At 45.9% G+C, this 20,388-nt stretch overlaps 1 protein-coding gene across 1 annotated transcript in view; it reads left to right on the top strand.

Annotated features, from left to right (window-relative positions):
- Positions 1 to 16,393: 16,393 nt before the first annotated feature.
- ITIH2 (inter-alpha-trypsin inhibitor heavy chain 2) overlaps positions 16,394 to 20,388 on the top strand; it is a gene marked incomplete at its 5' end in the record, with an annotated part of 29,634 nt that continues 25,639 nt past the window's right edge. Inside the window, 2 exons of the mRNA XM_082309786.1 lie at positions 16,394 to 16,477; positions 18,066 to 18,140. Of these exons, the coding sequence (XP_082165912.1) occupies positions 16,394 to 16,477; positions 18,066 to 18,140 (159 nt within the window). The remainder of the gene's footprint in view (positions 16,478 to 18,065; positions 18,141 to 20,388) is intronic.

The raw sequence follows: 20,388 nt of genomic DNA, 5'->3' as shown, positions 1-20,388 counted from the left end.
AATTTCTGCTTCTTGGGAATGTGTTTTTGTGCACAAGTCCTGGGTTGGAGCATTTCTCCAGTCTAATGAGATTTTTTGACAGCAACATCTCCATGGAGCTCAACAGTTTTCTTCCTGGAAGACTTCAGTGTATTTAACCATAAGCAGTCTATGTAAAAAAAATTTCTGTATGTTGCCTTAAACAGTCAAAGACTGAACCCTCAAAAGCAGAAGTAAGCTAAAGAGTAAAACACAGAGCGACTTCACTAAGTCAAATAGACTGAGACACTTCCTATTAAGGTTGATAAAAAGTCACAGCCACATAAGACTTGTGAAGAAAAGAATATGCTCTTCAGCTGCACTTCCAGGCTTTTTTTCTGAACAAAAATCATTTTGACAAATGGCTTAACAAAGGGAACCAGTAGTTGTATAAGTAAGTATGAAACAGGAACATTTCTGCAGTAGCTGATGGCATCAGTAGAAATAATAAGTCAGCATCCAACTAACCAAGCTGCTGGGCTAGTGAATTCCAGGCAAATGGAAGAATGAGGATCCACTGGAAACAAACACAAAATCATCAATAGACTTGGAAATAAAGCCCCACTTGCCTACACTTGCTTGGAAAAACTCTGATAAACGTGTCTCAAATGAACCTAATCATGATAGGTATCTTTAACAGCTGGAGAATGTATGATGTGCTCTGTGTCCACTGTCATCCTGCTTAGCACAGGCTCAGCTCACGTGGAGCACAATTGCAAGAAATCAGCACTTCTAGGGTGTGATTTGTCTCACTGATTTCAGACAGCTCAGTGCAATGGATCTAGATTAGAACATCTGCTCAGATCTAATGTCCCCCCCTTAGGCCACTAGTGGCTTTTACTCAATTGCTGTTGATTAGAACTAGATCCTGCTGTTCTTAGGACCCTCCCTGATACATAGGCATGGCTTTCCAGTCTCATTATCCTGAAGATGGAGAGGATCATAGAATCATAGAATCATAGAATGGTTTGGGGTGGAAGGGACCTTAAAGATTATCTGGTTCCACCCCCCCACCCCCCCACCATGGGCAGAGACACCTTCCACTAGACCAGGTTGCTCAGAGCCCCGTCCAGGATGGGGAGTTTTGATCAGAAGTAGTGCTGTAGGAACATTTCCAGATATAATGAGCTGATGTTTCGTTCAGTCTTCCATACCACTAATTGCCTGTGGCATAGCAAGAGATACAGAAGATTTAATAACAGAAGTAAAAGGAAGAATCTGAAACTACATCTTTGGCTCCAGATATCCTGCGTCCACTCCCATGTTCTGCATTTCATCATAAGCTATGAATTCAAACATGGTGGACAGCTCAACAGCAAAAGAGGATCAAACCCTTTGCCTTTTACTTGAGATACAAGGTGGTTCTGCAGTGACAGATTTGACACTGACTCTAACACTGTGAATGCAGTGATGGATTTAGCTGAAGTCAGAAAGTCTTTAGAATATGACAGAGGACATGGACATAGACTTGCCCTTGTTATGACACGAACATAAGAATGCTTGTATTAGGTGAGAACAAAAGCAATTCTAACCCTATAGCCCATCACTGGCAGAGATCAATAGTGCATGCTTAGAGAAGAGTGTAAAATCAGTCCAACCTGCACTGATAGTACCCAGAAATATTCTCTCAGTTTGCAGCAATTTGTGGCTGAAGGAACTCTTGAACCAAGGGTGGTATTTTTGTGCTTAGGAAACCTCTGTGGATTTTTCTTCTATGACTTTACACAGCTGCTTTGTGAATCCGTGTAAACTTTTAGCATCCCGCACATCTTGCAGCAAGCAGTTCCACAGCTTGCCATCCAGAGGGACCTGGGCAGGCTGGAGAGGTGGGCCTGGGTGAACCTCATGGGGTTCAACAAGGACAAGTGCAGGGTCCTGCACCTGGGTCGGGGCAACCCCCGGTATCAGCACAGGCTGGGGGATGAAGGGATTGAGAGCAGCCCTCAGCAGAAGGACTTGGGGGTACTGACAGACGTGGACATGAGCCAGCAAGGTGCTCTCGCAGCCCAGAAAGCCAACCGTACCCCGGGCTGCATCCCCCGCAGCGTGGCCAGCAGGGCGAGGGAGGGGATTCTGCCCCTCTGCTCTGCTCTGGGGAGACCCCACCCAGAGCCCTGCGTCCAGCTCGGGGGTCCTCAGCACGGGAAGGACATGGAGCTGTTGGAGAGGGTCCAGAGGAGGGCCACAAAAATGATCAGAGGGCTGGAGCACCTCTGCTATGAGGAAAGGCTGAAAGAGCTGGGGTCGTTCAGCCTGGAGAAGAGAAGGCTGTGGGGAGACCTTATTGCGGCCTTTCAGTACTTAAAGGGGGCTTATAAGAAAGATGGGGACAGACTTTTAATAGGCCCTGTTGCGATAGGACAAGGGGTAATGGTTTTAAACTAAAAGAAGGTAGATTCAGACTAGATCTAAGGAAGAAATTTTTTCCACTGAGGGTGGTGAAACACTGGCAGAGGTTGCCCAGAGAGGTGGGAGATGCCCCATTGCTGGAAACATTCAAGGTCAGGTTGGACGGGGCTCTGAGCAACCTGATCTGGTTGTAGATGTCCCTGCTTATTGCAGGGGGGGTGGACTAGATGACCTTTAAAGGTCCCTTCCATCCCAAAGCATCCTATGATTCTATGATTCTATATTTCACATGAAGAACCACATCGCTTAGGGTTTTTTTCTGAATCTACTAGTTGCTGGCTTCAACTAATCTTTGTCATATCTCTCTATCCCACTGAACAAGCTCCAGCTCTGATATCCTCACAGACTGAGGAACAGCAAAACCAAATGAAAAAAAAGACATTCAACAGCTCTCCCTCTTCTTGACGGATAGGAGTTACTGTTGGAGAAAGCAAACACTGAATAAGGGCATCACATACAACTGAGGATGAAAGAACTGATTCATCCTCCCGTCCCTGGAAGGGATCTGCCATTCCTTGTATATAGAAAATATAAACGGTGGGGGCAGAGGCAGTTTCCAAATAGGTTGCTAGGTCGGGCTTGGCGGGCAGCCCAAGTTCCAGTCTGCGATTCTGGTGCGTTCCCTGGAGCTCTTGCACAATCCATCAGCTCCTGATGCTCTGACTTACAGCTGCGCAAATGCCTGTTTGTTTTCTCCACTTTTTATTAAAGCCTCCAGAAGATGAGAAGCAGCACAAAGGAAAAAACAAAACAAACCATTTGTTCAATATTATTATTACTGTGATTTATTATCCCTATTAAAAATAAAGCTAGGGAACACCAAGGTGGCAGATGAGCATACTGCTATGAGGCAGGTTGGCTGGATGCTTTATGAAGGTGTCCTGGTGATTATGATGAACTGGGAGCTGAAATTTTCTTGCCAAACAAATGATTTTGTGCTTGTTTACATCAAATGTTTGGAAAGACAGAAGAGAGCTGAAGATCAATGAAATACACTCCTTGTTTTTACCTTTATCAGTTGCTTTCATCAAAACAAATTGACTGTATCTCAGATTAGAAGTAATAAACTGGTAATAAGACTGAGAGTTGCTCTCCTCTAGGCTACTGATTCAAATCTGCCAAAGATCAAAGGCACCAGAAGCTATTAACATGTGATGGCTTCTAAGTGTGTGAAATGAGTTCCTCCACTTCTCAACTGCGAAGCCCCCATACCTCAGAAAAGCCAGAAAAATAACTGGCTGTGAACAGCAATTTTGCTGGCTGCCTCTTTAGCCAAAGTTTTGATCTAAGCCATGCAACTCACAGCGCAGAAATACAGCCAGATCTCACAGATTTGCTGTACGTCTCACAATTGCAGGTAAACATCTTAAAGCTTAGGTTCCCATGCGGAAAGAAAGATATTGGCTTCCTTGTTTTCTTCCTTTCTTCAGTAAATTTTAGCCTCTGCATCAACAGAGAACAACAGAGATCTTCAAATTTCAAAGCAAACTGTCCCTTTCTCTTCAGATTCAATGGGATTCATCAGGCTTATGTTCACTGCATGGTTGAGGTTTGTAACATATGATGTTCCCTCTCCAAACCTGGCGTTGAGAAGATGTATTCAGAAGTATTAGAAGAACCTGTACCTGTTGCATTGATCAAAATGAAGATTTTTTTAACCTAGAATCTCACCCTAACATCACCCACTGACATAGTCCGTTCCTGGGCACAGGGATGCACACACACATACACACATAGAGCAAGTGTAATTCCCATGAGATAAAATAAAGACACAGTGTGATACGTACCAGCCTCTGCAAAAATTTGGCCTGTCTTGGAACACGGCGTGCAACCTGCAAAGAGTTAAGCGAGTTAATTGAGCCTAGTCAATTTACAGAAGACATGTCACTTGTTTAAATCCAGACATGGGTTTGTGTGACTGATCACCTGTAACCAGGTTCAAATGTTCCTCTGGTTAAAATTAAAACCTAAATCTCTTCTATATTAACAGACCCACTGATCAAAGCTCAGCAGTGGAATGCGGCTCTCACAGGCAAGGAGGTACTGTATGTTTTGCAAATGTTACTTGTCAAGAGACCCTCTATATGAAGACAGGAACCTCAGCCTTTAGCCCTAGCCCTGGACCCTATGCCTTGGCCCTGGAAGTGTATTCCCTTATAGCTTCCTATGGAGTCACACAAAGGCTCTGTGTCACTGTTTTTGCCCTGTTGCATGGTATATGCAGGACCCATCTACAGCCTCAAGCCAGTAAGAACCAAAGTCCATTCCCCAGTCCAGAAGTGGTCTACATCCGTGCAAGAGCACTCAGCACTCATCATGGGTCACGGCACTGGGCAGGGAGAGGGCTGAGGGCACGGCAAGCCCCGTCATCCGAGGCTGTCCTCAGCTCAGCATAGTGTGGCTGCTTCAAGCTTGAGCAGCGCCCAGGTTAATACCTAGCACCCATGTGGTGGAGCTGAGCAAGCATAATCCCATTCTGCTGCATGTGTGGACCTGCTCCAAGGGAGGACTTGTGTAAATGAATGTTACAGCTTCAGCTTTATTGATATTACCTCAACAGCAGATCTGTTGCCTAAAAACTCTCCACCAGTACTGTGGATGTATTGCACAGTGACAGAAAAGCACTAGTTATGTGCAAAAAGGGAGTAAAGATGTTTAAACTCAGCCACAGATTTTGTTATGAAAGAAAAAGTGCTTCACCTATGACAACGCAATCGTACTCATTTTATCGCCCTTCACAACAACTCCTCTGACTTCTTCCCTGCACATGGTGTAAGTCTCAGCTAAGCAACCTCTCCAAATCAAATCCCTCCCAAAACAGGGAGTACAAGTCTCTTGTCAATGAGGGAAGCCAAATGACTTCTTAAAATGTCGGTGAAACTCTAGAGAGCCGAGGAATGCAATAACGTTTTTTTACCTGATTTGCCCTTTCTGTTTATTTACACTGAAATAACAGCATTCCTTGCCAAAGAGATGATTTGATGTCTGTTTATACCATGTATTGCAAAGCTAGGGAAAGCCCAATGGAGAAATTAAACAGTCTCCTCTGCTACAATCCTTATTATTTCCTTCTTGATTATTTCAGCCAACATCTTGTAAAATTAGAATCAAGGAAAAATAGCTCCCTCAGGAAATTCTCAATGGAGAGGAGAGGAGAGGAGAGGAGAGGAGAGGAGAGGAGAGGAGAGGAGAGGAGAGGAGAGGAGAGGAGAGGAGAGGAGAGGAGAAGAGAGGAATTCTCTTCAGTTTAAATTTTGGAAGAAACTTTCTGCCTGGGTATATTATCTTGGGCAAGTAAAGCACCTCAGGAGCCTGCTGTGAGAGGCTGCAGAGTCTCCATCACTGGAGGTTCTTCAGAACAAGCCAGATAAATGTCTGTGAAATTGATCCTGCTTGGAGCAGAGGCAGGGATGACAGATCAGTGATCCTCAGTACTTTTTTTACTAAAGGATTACCTTTTGGAATAAATCCACTTGTCATCCTGGATGTAACGGTCATAATGGTTTTTACTGACTACTTGGTGAAACTGGAAATTTGATTACTGGTTTTATCTTCCCCCACCGCACACCCGTTTTGTTTACTTGCTGATTTGCATCAGCAGGTGTTGTGTGACTTGGCTCCTTCAAAAGCTACCTTCTGAAGTCTTGAGGATAGCTGGTAGACATCGGTGAGTAGCTAAGGATCACCAGACAACAGTATTCTCTTTGCTAGGACTTCATGACTACTGCCAAAGCACTACTGCAGGGTTTATGATACTGATCAGTCCATCGAAGTGTTTTGAACCAACTAGCTTCACTAGCATCATCTGATGGAACAATTTCCAAGTTCCCATCAACCGTTATCTTTAAGGCCTTCCAAAGCACTCATTGAAGCCTAATAATTGCTAGTAGTGACCCCATAGCTGTTGCCATCTGCTAGTCTTAGCGTGGTATACAGAGAATAAACTGGGCAGTAGCAACCTAACTACCTATGAAGAGCTGTCCAGAAGAACTACCTCTAGTGCAACGGGAATAACTAGCAACCTTGTCAACTACCGTAGCAGAGTGGTCAATCATTGGATGAGCCAACAAGTAATCCACACTCATTGCAAATACAATGATCCTGCAAAGACCTGTGTCTGTACTTGCCTTTGTGTAGGAAGATCCTTCCAGTTAAACACAGCCTTATATGCTCTCCGAAATTAGATAGAGATTTGCTTATAGGGAATGTAATGTTGATCTAGGGAAGCACTTGCCTCTTCTTAACCTGGCTCATGTGTTCAGTGAGGATGGACAGATGTCCTCTTCTAGATCTGGCTGTCCCATGGGACTAGATCGCCACCTCTACTTATACATCACTGCTTTTCTGTTGGAAGTTACTGCTGCCACTCCTCTGCCAGCAACATAGCTCCTGTCAAAACACTCTTATTTGCCTCAAGCAAGATCAGCCAGGTTATTTCAACACTGTGAGCCAGTTCCTTGAGCTTCACAACTGATTTTCCCCCTAAAGCAGATGACTGAGTGTTCCCAGGTACCACTCCACTGGCAGGAGAGTGGTGGAGATATTGTCTTCCACTTGGCCAGGTGGGTCTGCAAGAGAATGTTGGTTTGTGGCTGAATTCCCCAAGAAAGAATATGTGTTCACTGTAATCAGGGTTGACAACGAAGTTGCTGAGGACCTCGTACTGGAGAGAGATGGGCACTTCTGGAGAGAAATTCTTCCCATTCTAGCATGGGTGGGATGAGCAACTGAATGACCAACCCTGAGACAGGTAGAGATACATATGAAGAGTCTCACTCTTCCTGCTTATTGTATGGCAGAAGATGCCAAATACAGGCATCTAGTGACATTTTAGACACACTAGGGTATCCCACCTGGCCTCCAGCAAGGAGGTCTTCCATAGGTCCTGCATTGTATCTGCCAGTCCCACATGGGTATCTCAGATACTACAGAGCCTCTCAGAGCTGATCAGATTTAGGTAACTGATTGATGCCCTAAGTGACCCAAAGTCACACATGATAGCTGGTATGGACCTGAAGGATGTGAGCACAGATCTGAAGCTCAGCCTTTTAAATCGCAGCCTCTCAAACCACCACCCAAATTCTCTCACTAACTTGCAAAAAGTTCATTGCCCTTTCAGCCCTATTCCCCCAGAAAATCTAAGCCACACAATGACATAACGTAACAGCCCTTCCTTGAAGAATATATTTTTTTTTCTCCCCGGTCAAGAAGCATTTTACAAGCTGAAACTCATTTGGTTCATTTCATCCAGCATGAATTAAAAATCAAGTACAGGAAGACTGAGACCATAGGCAGAAAAACTTTCCTCCGAGCCTGAAATACTCTGAATTACTCAGGCTGGCGCGCGGCCAGGACACTGCGTTAACTCCCTCGTTAGCACAGCTCTCAACTTTAAACCCAACCCCAGGCAGTAGCACCCAGAACGGGAGGGTGCCGGTGCTCTCCTGGCTTAGCACCTCCAACAACCGCCTTGCTCGTTGGTAGCAGCCTCCCACAGACCTGAGCTGCTGCCGCAGCCACGGACACACTGCAGGGACGGGTGCAATAAATACGGTTTTAGCAGACTGCCTTGCATGTCAGTGCTAACAGTTAAGAGGGGACAAGCCAGCCCCGTCCACCAGATGCTCCCGAATGACAACCGCCTTGAAACCTACTTGCTCCATGATGCTGTAGTCTGCCATCAGCTTCTCTTCCAGGTACCTCGCCATCAGCTCCGAGTCAGGCTGCCCTGCCGAGGTGGAGAAACCCCAGCAGAGCCACAGCCAAAGGATCATGGTGGAGGGGGAGCACTTGGCCGGGGCTCCCTGCCCCGCAGGTGAGAGGAAAGCCCCGCTGCCTGCAGCCGCTGCCTGCGCTGCCAGACGGCTGCGAGGAGGCTGACAGGAGGCGAGATGACCCACCCTCTTCTCCTCCTTCCCAGCTCAGGACCGGCCCCTTTTCCACTCAGGGCGGCTTCCCGTGCTGCCAGGGGCTGCAGAGGATCCTTGCAGGGTTTCCATCCTGCAGCTGCTCCCCTCAGCCGGGGGTCCCGTGGGCTGCTGGGCACATGCCACCGCCATGCCCCTCTCAACACCGCCCTCAGCCTCAGCCCCCATCTCCCCTTCTGCGGCGGAGAGGGGTGGCTCTGGGGATCCCTGTCCCCAGGCACCCCAGCCCCATGGTGACCCTCGGCAGGGTGGGAAAGGCTGAGGAGACATTTCCTCTACCTGGCCGGGCACTGAGGCAGGGCCTAAGATGGCCGCTGTCACACGCTGCCCACCTGAGGGGCTGATGCCCAGTGCCAGTGGGAACTGGAAGGACGCGCTGGGCTGCCAGGGTGCCTCCTCATGGGGTCAGCCATGGCGCCGGGCAGGCCTGAACGACTTACACCACAGTCCATATTAAAAATCGCCCTCCTACCCACCCCCTTAGGGAGCACAATCCAAGGACACACTTCAAGGCTGGGGCTTTACCAAGGAGTGGTAAAACCCTCCGGTTTCACCCTCTCTGAAGGGACAGCTTCTCCTTCTCCTCAGCCTGGAGAGCCCTGGTTTGTTTGTGAAAGCTGCCCCGGGGCCCGCCATCCCGGAGCAGGGCAGGGCTCCCTCTGCACCTTGGCACCCCGCCGGGCAGCCAGGTGCCTCCCCGCTGGCAAAGACAGCCAAGATCCATACTTTCACCCCTCTCTCTTGTCATCTGGACTCCATTTCTCTGCTGGGCAAAGCAGGGGTGAGCCTCCTGCTCTTCCCTCCGTTTCCCAGAGGCAGACCCCTCTCCTCCCTGACCATTCCCAGGGTGAAGGTGGCCACCGGCTGGGTCCCCACCGCTGGGCTGCCAGGGACGTTCCCCCAGGCACGGCTGTGCCAGCTGGCACGGACCGGGCACCCCTCATCCCCAGGCATTCAGTAACTTGCATCTGCAACGCTCACCTAATTCCAAATTAGAAGCATTTACTACTTCATTTTTCTATGCCAGCAGTAACTTCTTAAAGCTCGCAGACCCAAATATAATCTCTTTTTGGTTTTAGTTTTGGTTTTTTTTTTTTCAGGCGCTAGGTGCTGCACACATAAACCTGTCAGGATTTGAACTACTGTATTTTCTTTTTCCTTTCCAGCTCTGGGTCATCAGGGATTGAAGCTGGTTTGCTTCAGCTCCAGTCCAGTGAGAGGCTCAATGTCTCTCCAGCCTTGCTGGGATATATAAACACACCCTTAGGCCACAGGAGTTTCTTCTTCTGGACAGACACATGTGCACCCACCTGAAATCATATGGCCACTAAGAGCATATGTCCTGGGAGCATTATGTCCTCCAAATCTACTATGTGTAATAGAGGAGCAGGAAGGTGCATGATCCCCATTCAGAAGGGATGAGGGGAGCTGTGGGGGGAGTAAAGGGAAGAGACAGCAAAGCCAACACCTTTGGAACTCCCCTTTAGCAAATCGATGGCTCAGACTTAGGCTGAGGCCACACCATGTTCATACACAGGCCCCTTCTGGCATTGCCAGCAGGAGGGAAGGAATCAAAAGCCTGGCCAGCCCCTCTCCCACTGGCACCAGTCCACCACTGGCAGGTACAAAGGCCTCTGGAGTGGCCACATCCCCGATGGGAGCCGCAGAGCTGGGCAGCACTGCAGGGAATGATGAAACACTTATGTGGCTGGAGAAGAGAAGGTGGGGGGAGAAAGCCAGAGGGAGGCTGGGCAGGATGCTTCAGGTCCCCAGCGACACCCCAAATGGTTGCTGTGCTGATCTGGTCCCTGCCAGAAGATAGTCAAGGCATTATCTTCAGCTCCTCAGCATTTCAAAGGGAGGTGGAAGAGGGCTCAACTGTCCAGTTGGGAATCAAGAAAGACTTCAAAGCAATGACTCAGGCTGAAACCTGGTTTAAGGACACCCAAAAAATGGTTTGAAGTATTTTTCATCTGGATCCAGTTTGTTTCAGCTCCTGCATGTCTTGTCTAACTCAGACACAGACGTGCACTGGAGTAGCGTGAGAAGTAGAGCTGCAGCATCCTGTGCCCTCACTAGTGACATTAGGGTGGGCTGCTCCTCAACCTGCTCTGTCCATGCTTCACTAACCAGGGGACACAGATGAATAAAAGTCTTGCAGCATAAGCTTAGAAATGCTGGAAATGGGCATTTAAAACAATACATATAGGATGATTTACCCACTGTTTTGGAAAACCTAGAGGAAACCAGGGCACCCTTGTAAAAGCAAGTCAAAACTACCCTGCTAACCCTAGAGGTAATGGTAGTTCCTGGGCAGGAAGGGGAGATGTTTGCCGGTTTGAGATAACCATTGGGCAGTCAGGAGGCATTTGGAAAAACATCCAAATCTCACCAGCTATCACTCTTTGCCTCCTGATCAGTATTCGGCTTGTTTCTACAGCTGCTCTGCTTCTCCCATTGCACACATGAGGAGCTGAGGGCCAGAGTAAATCAAAACAGTGAGACAGTGCGAAGATATTGCAATATCTGCAATATCAGATATTGCTGATCCTAAGTGCATCTGGTGAAAGGATATTCAGACTAAAACAGGACCCTAGAGCAAGTACAGGATAACCAACAGGCATGAGAGAATGAGCTGGGAAAAGCACTGCCCTCCCCAAAGTGATTAGGAGCAGCCAATTCTGCTCATGCTCCCCTCAGCAAGGGCACATAAGGACACAGCACATAGCTAAATAACACCAAGATGTGTTTTAACATGGTTCAGATGCGGTTAGGTTTGGTGAGTGAACATTAAGCCTGGGGTCTTGATTGTTCACATTATCTCCTCTTCCTCCTCCTTGGAATACGGTCTCCTGATTTTGGGGGCGAACATGGCAGGCACTGTTCTTGGGATGCCGTTGGAGACCAAGATAAGCAGTTACTCAGGTGTGTTCACATTAGACATGTTTGATGCTGACTTTTGCCAACTTAGCAAGATGAGCAGGTGTTCTTTGGGTGGGAGCTCAGCAAATTAAATTGCCTGGCATGCCTGCGGCCAGCATGAGCAGAGACATTGGAGAGAGGCATGATCTAACAGCTGAGCTTCCACATACATTTCACCTGGAACGGATCATGTTATATCAAGGAATCTCTCTGTGTTGACACACAAACACATGCACCTTGGTGATGCTCTGCCTTCACACATCTGCATCCCCCTGTTTTTCCATGCAAGGCTCATGGGTAGGACCATTTTCACCATACCAGTTAAATAAACCCTGTAGGGAGTGTTGAAGCTAAAGAAAATATTAGCACCTTCTAGCTCAAGAGCAAGGGTTTTCCAGACTCCACACTGAAGATGAGAGAATGAAATTAGAGCTGCATTTGGTCATAACATCGGTACCATGGCTTCATGGATTCATAAATTAAAGATTTCCCATTCTCTGTTCTTCTAGGTAGAAGAACGGGACACCAGACACTCACCTCATGCAGGGGCACCTACATTAAATGCCCAGCTAGAAGTGTCTGAACCAGGAACTAAATCTACCCAAAGCACTAACAAACTTCAGAATTTAGTGGCATTCAAAGCCAGCAATTTGATCAAGAAATTGGCAAGAGTCCCAAAGGGTTACACGGGCATAGACATAGATAAATGTCCAGAGGTAAAATTAATTACGGTGAAGTTCAGGGAATTACATTAAATATTTTCTTTCAGGTGTTAATCTAATCAATCTCCTCTGAAAGATCTGGATGGGACCTGATGGTCCTCATTTCTGACACTATTGGGGAGGTGCCTGTGCTCCTGAAAGGTCTTTTCTGGGGTCCCAGTGGCTGCTGATCTCCCTGTTGCCATTAGCTGTGTGCACCATGGCCCAGCAGAGCATTTCAGAACTTCAAAATCTGGTATTGTTCTGATGAAATACACCCGAAGTCTCTGCCAAAGGGCCTTGGTGCTGGGGATGTCTGCCTCTGTCTGGGCAACTGCTGTGAAACCTGCTTTGTAGAGGTCATCAGAGCAGACAGGCAGGTTGCTGAGCCCTGGTACCTGGTATGTCTCTGCTGAATGGCAGTACAAAGAGAAGAAAGTTGAAGCACCAAGAAAGCCTTTTCTATATGTCCGTATATCATTTCCCAGAATGGTTGGTGTGTAGTGGGATGGATCTCAGGGCAGAAGGCACCCTGGGTAAGCATGTTGCCTTGCAGGTACACCCTGTTCTTACCTGGATCACTGCAAATTTTCAAATAAGAAATTGAATATGGGAAGGGGAAACTGGCTATCTCATAAGACACAGAAATTGTGAGCATTTCTCCCCAGGTGCAAGCCAAGTTAACACAATTTAATTATTCTGAGGGACAGACTCTGCCCAGCAGTAACTCCAAGTGCTTCAGGAAGAACAGTGCATGAAAACTTCCTTCCAGAGGAATCCCAACCATGAGAGGACAACTCATGGAACAGCCCAATGGACACATACCACAAAACATCTTACTGAGATCCTGTCCTCCTCATGAAATTCTGGGGAAGTTCACCTAACCTGATAGCAAATGGCAGGTCTCTGAGCATCCTCAGCACTTGTTCCTCCTGTATATTTTCTGTACCTTCTCCTTGAGAATGTCAGCTTTTTGGACTCTTTTGGACAGTATATTTGAGCAGTTCGTGCCATCTAGTGGTCACACTGATTTCCCAATCTCGTTATTTTTACCAGAAAAAAATTAAGCCACATTTGGTGGTTATGAGAGGACTGAAATAAGGGGTTACAAAATTAGTGTTTAAATTAAATTCTGTTCTAAAGGGACTTTTTCATCTCTTCAGAGCAGCAGTTATTAGTTTCCCAGTCCAGGGTCCCAGATACCTCCAGAATAGCTATCTTAAGCTTTAAGTTTCTGATGAGAAAGACCAGTCACTGGAGCTAGGGACACTTGTGTGAACAGACCTCAGCTTAGACGGAAAATTCAAGCTATAGTAGATAGCTTGATGTAGATAGTAGATACTGTCAACACAGCAAAGACTGGGTGCCCCATGCCTGCTGTTCTTGCAGTCCTGGATCAGCCCTGTCATAGCCATAGCTCCAGCTGCACTTATGGAGGTGTTCCTAAGCTAACTTTAAGGTAGCTAACTTAAATACTGCTAGGACTACAGGCACACAGCACTGAGCAAAATCCACCTAAGGGGCTGAGTAAACACTGAGTCCAAGGTATATGGTTAGATTGTCAGTCCCTTGACCACACAATTTAAAGCCAACCTGGATGTTCCATGTACCACAGAGCTGTAAGCCAACGTCCTGTTTGAAGCAGCGTGCCTGGGATCTTAGCACTGAGCTTTCCCTCTGCTCAAAAAGCCTACAATAGTGATAAATGCCGAGCAGCTCACTCCAGGAGGTAGGAGTCATTTGATGAAGTGTAGATGTCCCCAGAGCTGGTGTACTCCTCTGAGCTCTCTGACTGGACTCCCTATATAGTACATGGCATGAATTAGACCCAGCAAGGGCAGGATTCATCCCATTCTATGGTGCGGCAGGTAATTAGTCAGACACCATATGATCAGAAAAAATCTATTTATTTCCATGGACTAAAAAGAGACACAAAGATGTAGGGTACAGTAGGGTAATCCCATCCCTCATTATGCTACTTTGGTCAACAGCCAGCTGAATATGAGCTGGCAGTGTGCTCAGGTGGCCAAGAGGGCCAATGGCATCCTGGCTTGTATTAGAAATAGCGTGGCCAGCAGGGCTAGGGAAGTGATCGTCCCCCTGTACTCGGCACTGGTGAGGCCGCAGCTCGAGTACTGTGTTCAGTGTTGGGCCCCTCATTACAAGAAGGACATCGAGGTGCTGGAGCGTGTCCAAAGAAGGGCAATGAAGCTGGTGAAGGGTCTGGAGCACAAGTCTTATGAGGAGCGGCTGAGGGAGCTGGGGTTGTTTAGCCTGGAGAAGAGGAGGCTGAGGTGAGACCTTATCGCTCTCTACAACTACCTGAAAGGAGGTTGTAGCAAGGTGGGGGTCGGTCTCTTCTCCCAAGTAACAAGTGATGGGACGAGAGGAAATGGCCTCAAGTTGCACCAGGGCAGGTTTAGGTTGGATATTAGGAAAAACTTCTTCACCGAAAGGGCAGTCAGGCCCTGGCCCAGGCTGCCCAGGGAAGTGGTTGAGTCCCCATCCCTGGGTGTATTTAAAAGCCAGGGAGATGTGCTGCTTAGGGACATGGTTCAGTGGTGGACTTGGCAGGGTTATGGTTGGACTCGATGATCTTAAGGGTCTTTTCCAGCATAAATGAGAGCTGAACCAGAGCTTAGGGAGAAAGTAATAAATAGGTGATGTGGGGAACTACTCTGTGGATGGATCAATGCAAAAGCAAGGTGAATGTGCTGTGAAGGCTGTGTACTAGTTTGGGTGCAGCCTACAGGCTCCCAAGCTTTCTAGCAAATCTGGAGCTATGTCATCGCCAAGTTCAAGAACCAGATTGCCCAAAAGACTGTGGGAGAGAGCAAATCAGGACTAATTATTCAATGCCTTTTCCAGCATAACATCTGTGAAACAGTATATGGACCTCTCTTGTGACAAGTTCTAAGCGATCAAAAGGCCATGGTTTGTTCTGTGTATAGTTAAGGTGTTGAACTTCTTCTCGCAGGAAGCTATGAATGCTAATTTTTTATCCAATCTCGTCAGCGGATATGATAAGTTTTTAGAAAATAAATTAACTGAGGACTGCTAAATAAATGGAAACTGTCTTCTAATCAGGATGTACCATAGCTACAAGTAGCTGGAGACTAGCAGGGTCTCTGGAAAATACCTTACGTGCTTGCTCCGGTTCTTATGTTCTCTGCTAAGCACCTTCAGCAGCTCTTACATGGCAGCGAGCTGAAAGGCCACTATTCTGCTTGGGTTCCTTGTGAACCTCTGAACGTAGTTGCAGGTCTCAGCCTGAGAAACAATCTATTGAAGAGATGGAGGAAGGATACATAACAGCGGACTGGTGCTGCAGAAATCTTTTACTGAAACATCGAAATATAACATAACATAGGGTAAGATAACAGAATATAACTCATAGAATCATAGAACACTTTGGGATGGAAGAGACCTTTAAAGGCCATCCAGTCCAACCCCCCTGCAATGGGCAGGGACATCTTCAACCAGATCAGGTTGCTCAGAGCCCCATCCAGCCTGGCCTCGAATGTTTCCAAGGATGGGACATCTACCATCTCTCTGAGCAACCTGTTCCAGTGTTTCACCACCCTCATCATGAAAAACTTTTTCCTTGTGTTTAGTCTGAATCTACCCTCCTTTAGTTTAAAACCATTACCCCTTGTCCTGTTGCAGCAGGCCTTGCTAAAAAGTCTGTCCCCATCTCTCTTGTAGGCCCCCTTTAAGTAATTAAAGGCTGCAATAAGGTCTCCTCACAGCCTTCTCTTCCCCAGGCTGAACGACCCCAGCTCTTTCAGCCTTTCCTCATAGGAGAGGTGTTCCATCCCTCTGATCATTTTCACATGACTAGCTTTGAGAAACTAGAACTATCCCACCACCAGCTATGATCCTTTCCCAGCCAGAGTGGAAAAAGGGTATTTGTGTGGGTCAGGATCCAGCGCAAAGGTCTCTGCCAACCCCTGTGAGATGGCTGGGTGGGAGGACCCTTGGAGAAACACAACATTGCTGCCTCTATCGCTCTGAGAAGCAGTCTTCACCTCGTTTACTATAAACAAACAAGCTAGGAGTGAGTTCTTGCTTTGATCTTTCAACATTTTGGATACTCCAAGGTCTGTGCCTAGCAGGACGTTAGTCAAACATCATGGGGAGCTACAAAAGCAAGAAGTGAGCCTATCCAAGCCTGAGCTGTTATCAAGGGCACAGGCGAGTGAAGACACTATTTGGATAACCCTTGCTCAGGCACCACAGCTCAGACTTGCGTTGCAAGGCAAATATTTACCTACGGCCTAAACAAAGTCAGCGTTTCAAAACTTTGTTCAAAATACTGCATAAGCCTGAGCTGTTTCCTTGAACTTGTCTCAGAGAAGGAAAGATCTTGTGTCTAGTACCTATGCGAACACTTCTCAGGAGACAAGCAAGAAGAAAATGAAGCATCTGATCTGCTTCCTGGGTTTGTTCCTCATTTCAGGAGTAGGAAGCTTTGATCTTGTTATCGACGAAATCCCAGATGTGAGTATTTCAAAGCAGGGCCTAGGTCTCCCTTCTTTGCTGAAGTCAACATCGAAGCTGCAGCTGACTTTGGTGGGAGCAGAACTGGGTCATTGCTTCATAGCTCTGCTTGTATCTCATGAATTCTCATCTACTTTTAGCTGTAAATGGGATTGTTCTGATAATTGGTTTTCACCTGTCATTCATAGGGTTGCTTTTTTAATAATATTAGAGTTGGGATAGTATGGGCATAACTCCAAGTTTCTTTTCAAACAGGATTCATATTTTCACCTCAGCTTTGCCTTTTCTGGTGGTTTTAACTTTTAAACATTCAAATGGGCTTCTATGTTCAGACCTTCAGCATATTTTATATCCTGTTTCCCTGGAATAAGCAGAAACAGAGCACTCTAGATATCTTTTCAGATGGGGTCTCCTGTATGGACCACTATGAACTTCGGCAGAGCTTCATATGGACTTGGGTTTTTAACAGGAATTCAAAAATGGAGTGAAGATCCTATTGACTGTACTTTCCTCAGCAGAGGGATGAGATAATTTCTAGAAGAGCTTGTAATTGCTTAGGATAATACAATGACGAAAAGAAGTACAGTTATAGCTTTGACTCCAAAGCTCAGCCCAAATTTAAACCCCCAGACTCAGGTGAACTTAGGTTTGGGTGTCTACACCCATTTCCACATTGCCGTATTGCAATATTTCTGTGAAATCAGCAGGGATGGTGCGAAGCTTTCTTTTCCTTTCCAAGATTAACAAAAAGAATTAGTGAGTGGGGATATCCTCTTTTTCTATCATCTTTTTACAGCACTTTTCATGACACAGTGAGATTTTTATCCTGAGTTTGTAATTCCCAGGAAGAATATTGCAGACCTGTGGTCCTTTCTAACCATAGCTGCCGTATCAGTTTAACGTCAATGTGCTTAAACAATATCAGTTAATTTTGTGCAAACGTTTGTGTGTATGCTATCATACAAGTTGGAGAGCAACTCATGTACTTAAATTTCATTATTACCATAAATTAAACTTCTAACAAACTTTAATTAAGAGTATTGCTGTGGTGTAAGAACCACACTTCTAATTAAATCAGTGCAGCTTCGCACTTGGAAAAGACCTGATGTTCCTTTGCTGTCAATGGAACAAATTTAGTTTTCACGTATGTTTGTATAAAACCAGAGACAATTTCTACTGGTTTGAGCAGAATTTCTCTGATCTTGCTGTGTTAAGTGAGATCAGTATCTGAAATGCTGTAGTTACCATGGCTAGACCCATCCTGATGATAATCTGCCTCTTGCTTTTTATGGTCATTTCAGCACGTTAAATATTACTCCTTGTTTCAGAAGGAAAGGCTGTAAAATGATGGTAAAGGTCATGATACTATAAGCTATAGCTTACAGAGCTAGTTGGTCACAGAGGGAGATTTAATGCGTGAAGATGCAGCATTTTGATCTGAGATGGTTTGTGCCTCTGCTCCCCATTTGCACCAAGGGGAGGTAAATTCCCTTTGGAACTTTATTAGAGTGCTAGTTAACAATAAATCAAGTGATAAATCAAGCAGTGAGGCAGCAGCAACACTTCTTTCTTCCTCTTTTTCCTCTAGGAAGTGGAAAACCTGATTGACCTAGAAATCGATGGATTTCCTTCAAGCTCCAAGACGAGAAATGGCAGGCACCAGGTACAGTACCCAGAAATGCTTCAAAAAAAGGGAAGCAAGAACACCTGGGAGCTCTCTCCAGGTGGCTTGTTCGACGTCAAGGGTTGTGAGTGTGCAATCAGGTGGGACCAGCAGGTCCTTATATGCACTGAGACCTCTGCCACTATCATTTATAGGATACTGCACAATGTATATTGTACAGTACCTAGCACAACAAGGCTTTGTTCCATATCTGAGCTCCTAAGGACCATAATACAGATGCTAAACAGCGGAGATACTTATCTGTCTAACTTCATGTGTGGGAAAAATCCCATTGATACTGGTGGGGCTGTTCCATGAGAAAATGGAAAAGGACTTCAGACACTGGCAATGTAGGCTGAAACCTTTCAGACCTGCAGGTATAGAATCATAGAATGCTTTGGGATGGAAGGGACCTTTAAAGGCCATCCAGTCCAACCCCCCTGCAATGGGCAGGGACACGTTCAACCAGATCAGGTTGCTCAGAGCCCCATCCAGCCTGGCCTTGAATGTTTCCAAGGATGGGGCATCTACCACCTCTCTCAGCAACCCATTCCAGTGTTTCACCACCCTCATCGTGAAAAACTTTTTCCTTGTGTTTAGTCTGAATCTACCTTCCTTTAGTTTAAAATCATTAGCCCTTGTCCTGTCACAGCAGGCCTTGCTGAAAAGACTGTCCCCATCTTTCTTGTAGGCCCCCTTTAAGTATTGAAAGGTCGTCCATTCATTCAAATTTTACTCAGGTCAAAAGAGAGCAGCACAGCGTCACATGGGTAATGAGCTGGTGGAGTCTGAGACCAGGGAAGAAAATTTGTTTCCAGCATATTGACTGGTTGCAAATTATCATATTCTGTTGACTTCTGAAACAGAAACATTTAAAATAGCATTGCAGGACTTTTCTTGTGTTTTACACAGTAGCAATTAAAAACAATAATCATGAAATCAGTCATTTGAAAGTATTAACTTTTACCACACTGAATGAAAGAAATGATGATCTGAGTGGACCTTGTCCTCCACCAAAGCTCTGGTGCTGCCTTTCTTGAGCTTGTTCAGTATAGTGAAAACAAAAGATCCTCTTGAGTAAAGTTGGATTTCCCAGCATCCTTACAGTTAAGCACAGGCAAACATGATTCTTCTTTAGCCTAAGGCTTTTTCAAAGGAGCTTCACACAGAGTGTAAATGTAACTTATTGACACCTAAAGCCTCCATTACACTGCCAGAAAAATGCAATATTTTAGCATAAATGTGAATCAAGCCAGGTCACATTTGCCAGACCAGTATTTAAATAATTTAAGCATGATCTAAGCAGAAATCCCCTCTAGCTGCACTTCTTCAGGGCATCATTTCTTTCCAACATGTCTGTATTAGTGCCATATGTGTTATGTTGCCTCTGTTCCCCAACTTTCCAGATGCATAGTGATATAGACATATGCATGCAGTAATTTGCAATTCTTCTAGTGGTTTTATTACACCGGTTATTCCTTATATTCCCATATATTATTTCCCATCCTTTACCTATCAAACGAGTCTTTGCAAACCAGCAGAACTAAGATCTCAGCTATAGGATGAGCTACCTTTATGTTAGTTGACTCACAATAAAATATTAATAAATGAGATTAAACTGAGAAACATGAGACAGTAGCTCTTGGCCAACAGCAGGCATACAGTTACTTGCTTTTAATCACTAGAGGAAGATTGTCTTCCAAATTATTGTTTTAGCACTATGTTTTTCTACAATAAGCTCACTAGCCCATTGGCAACAAGACAACAGAACTCCTCTGCAGACCCTACTGACTAGCTCTAAATAGAAAGAATTGTTTTCTACGTCCAGATCAGGTATTCTGGTGAAAAATATTTGAGTAAAAAGATATCCTGAGTAATTCCAAAAATACTGCGTCTCAGGTATGTGAATGGTCCTGGTGACCAGAGAAGCAGAGCGCCCCATGGGCTGGAATGCAGGTAACCTTGTGAACCTCTATGTGATGGTGCACTGCCGTTATCTCTGTTTTGGAGATAGATAATGGAGATTGTGTCTAGACTGTGAGGCGGGACGTTCTGTAGCATGTCCCCCAGTCTTGGTCCTGATCTCTGACTGTCCAGATCCAGGTGAGATCACACCTATTTCCTTACTGCTCTGCCTGCCTGGTTTCTTCTTCATGAGAACCAGCACAGGAAGGAAATATGGAAGGAGAGAGAGGGTGGAATCAGCTGGCTGGAGAGCCCCACCAGCTCCCAGGGTATACATGCAACC

This window comes from Platalea leucorodia (genome assembly GCF_965183815.1).
Source record: "Platalea leucorodia genome assembly, chromosome: 4".
Lineage (NCBI taxonomy): Eukaryota > Metazoa > Chordata > Aves > Pelecaniformes > Threskiornithidae > Platalea > Platalea leucorodia.
This window is presented reverse-complemented; position numbering and strand designations above follow the sequence as displayed.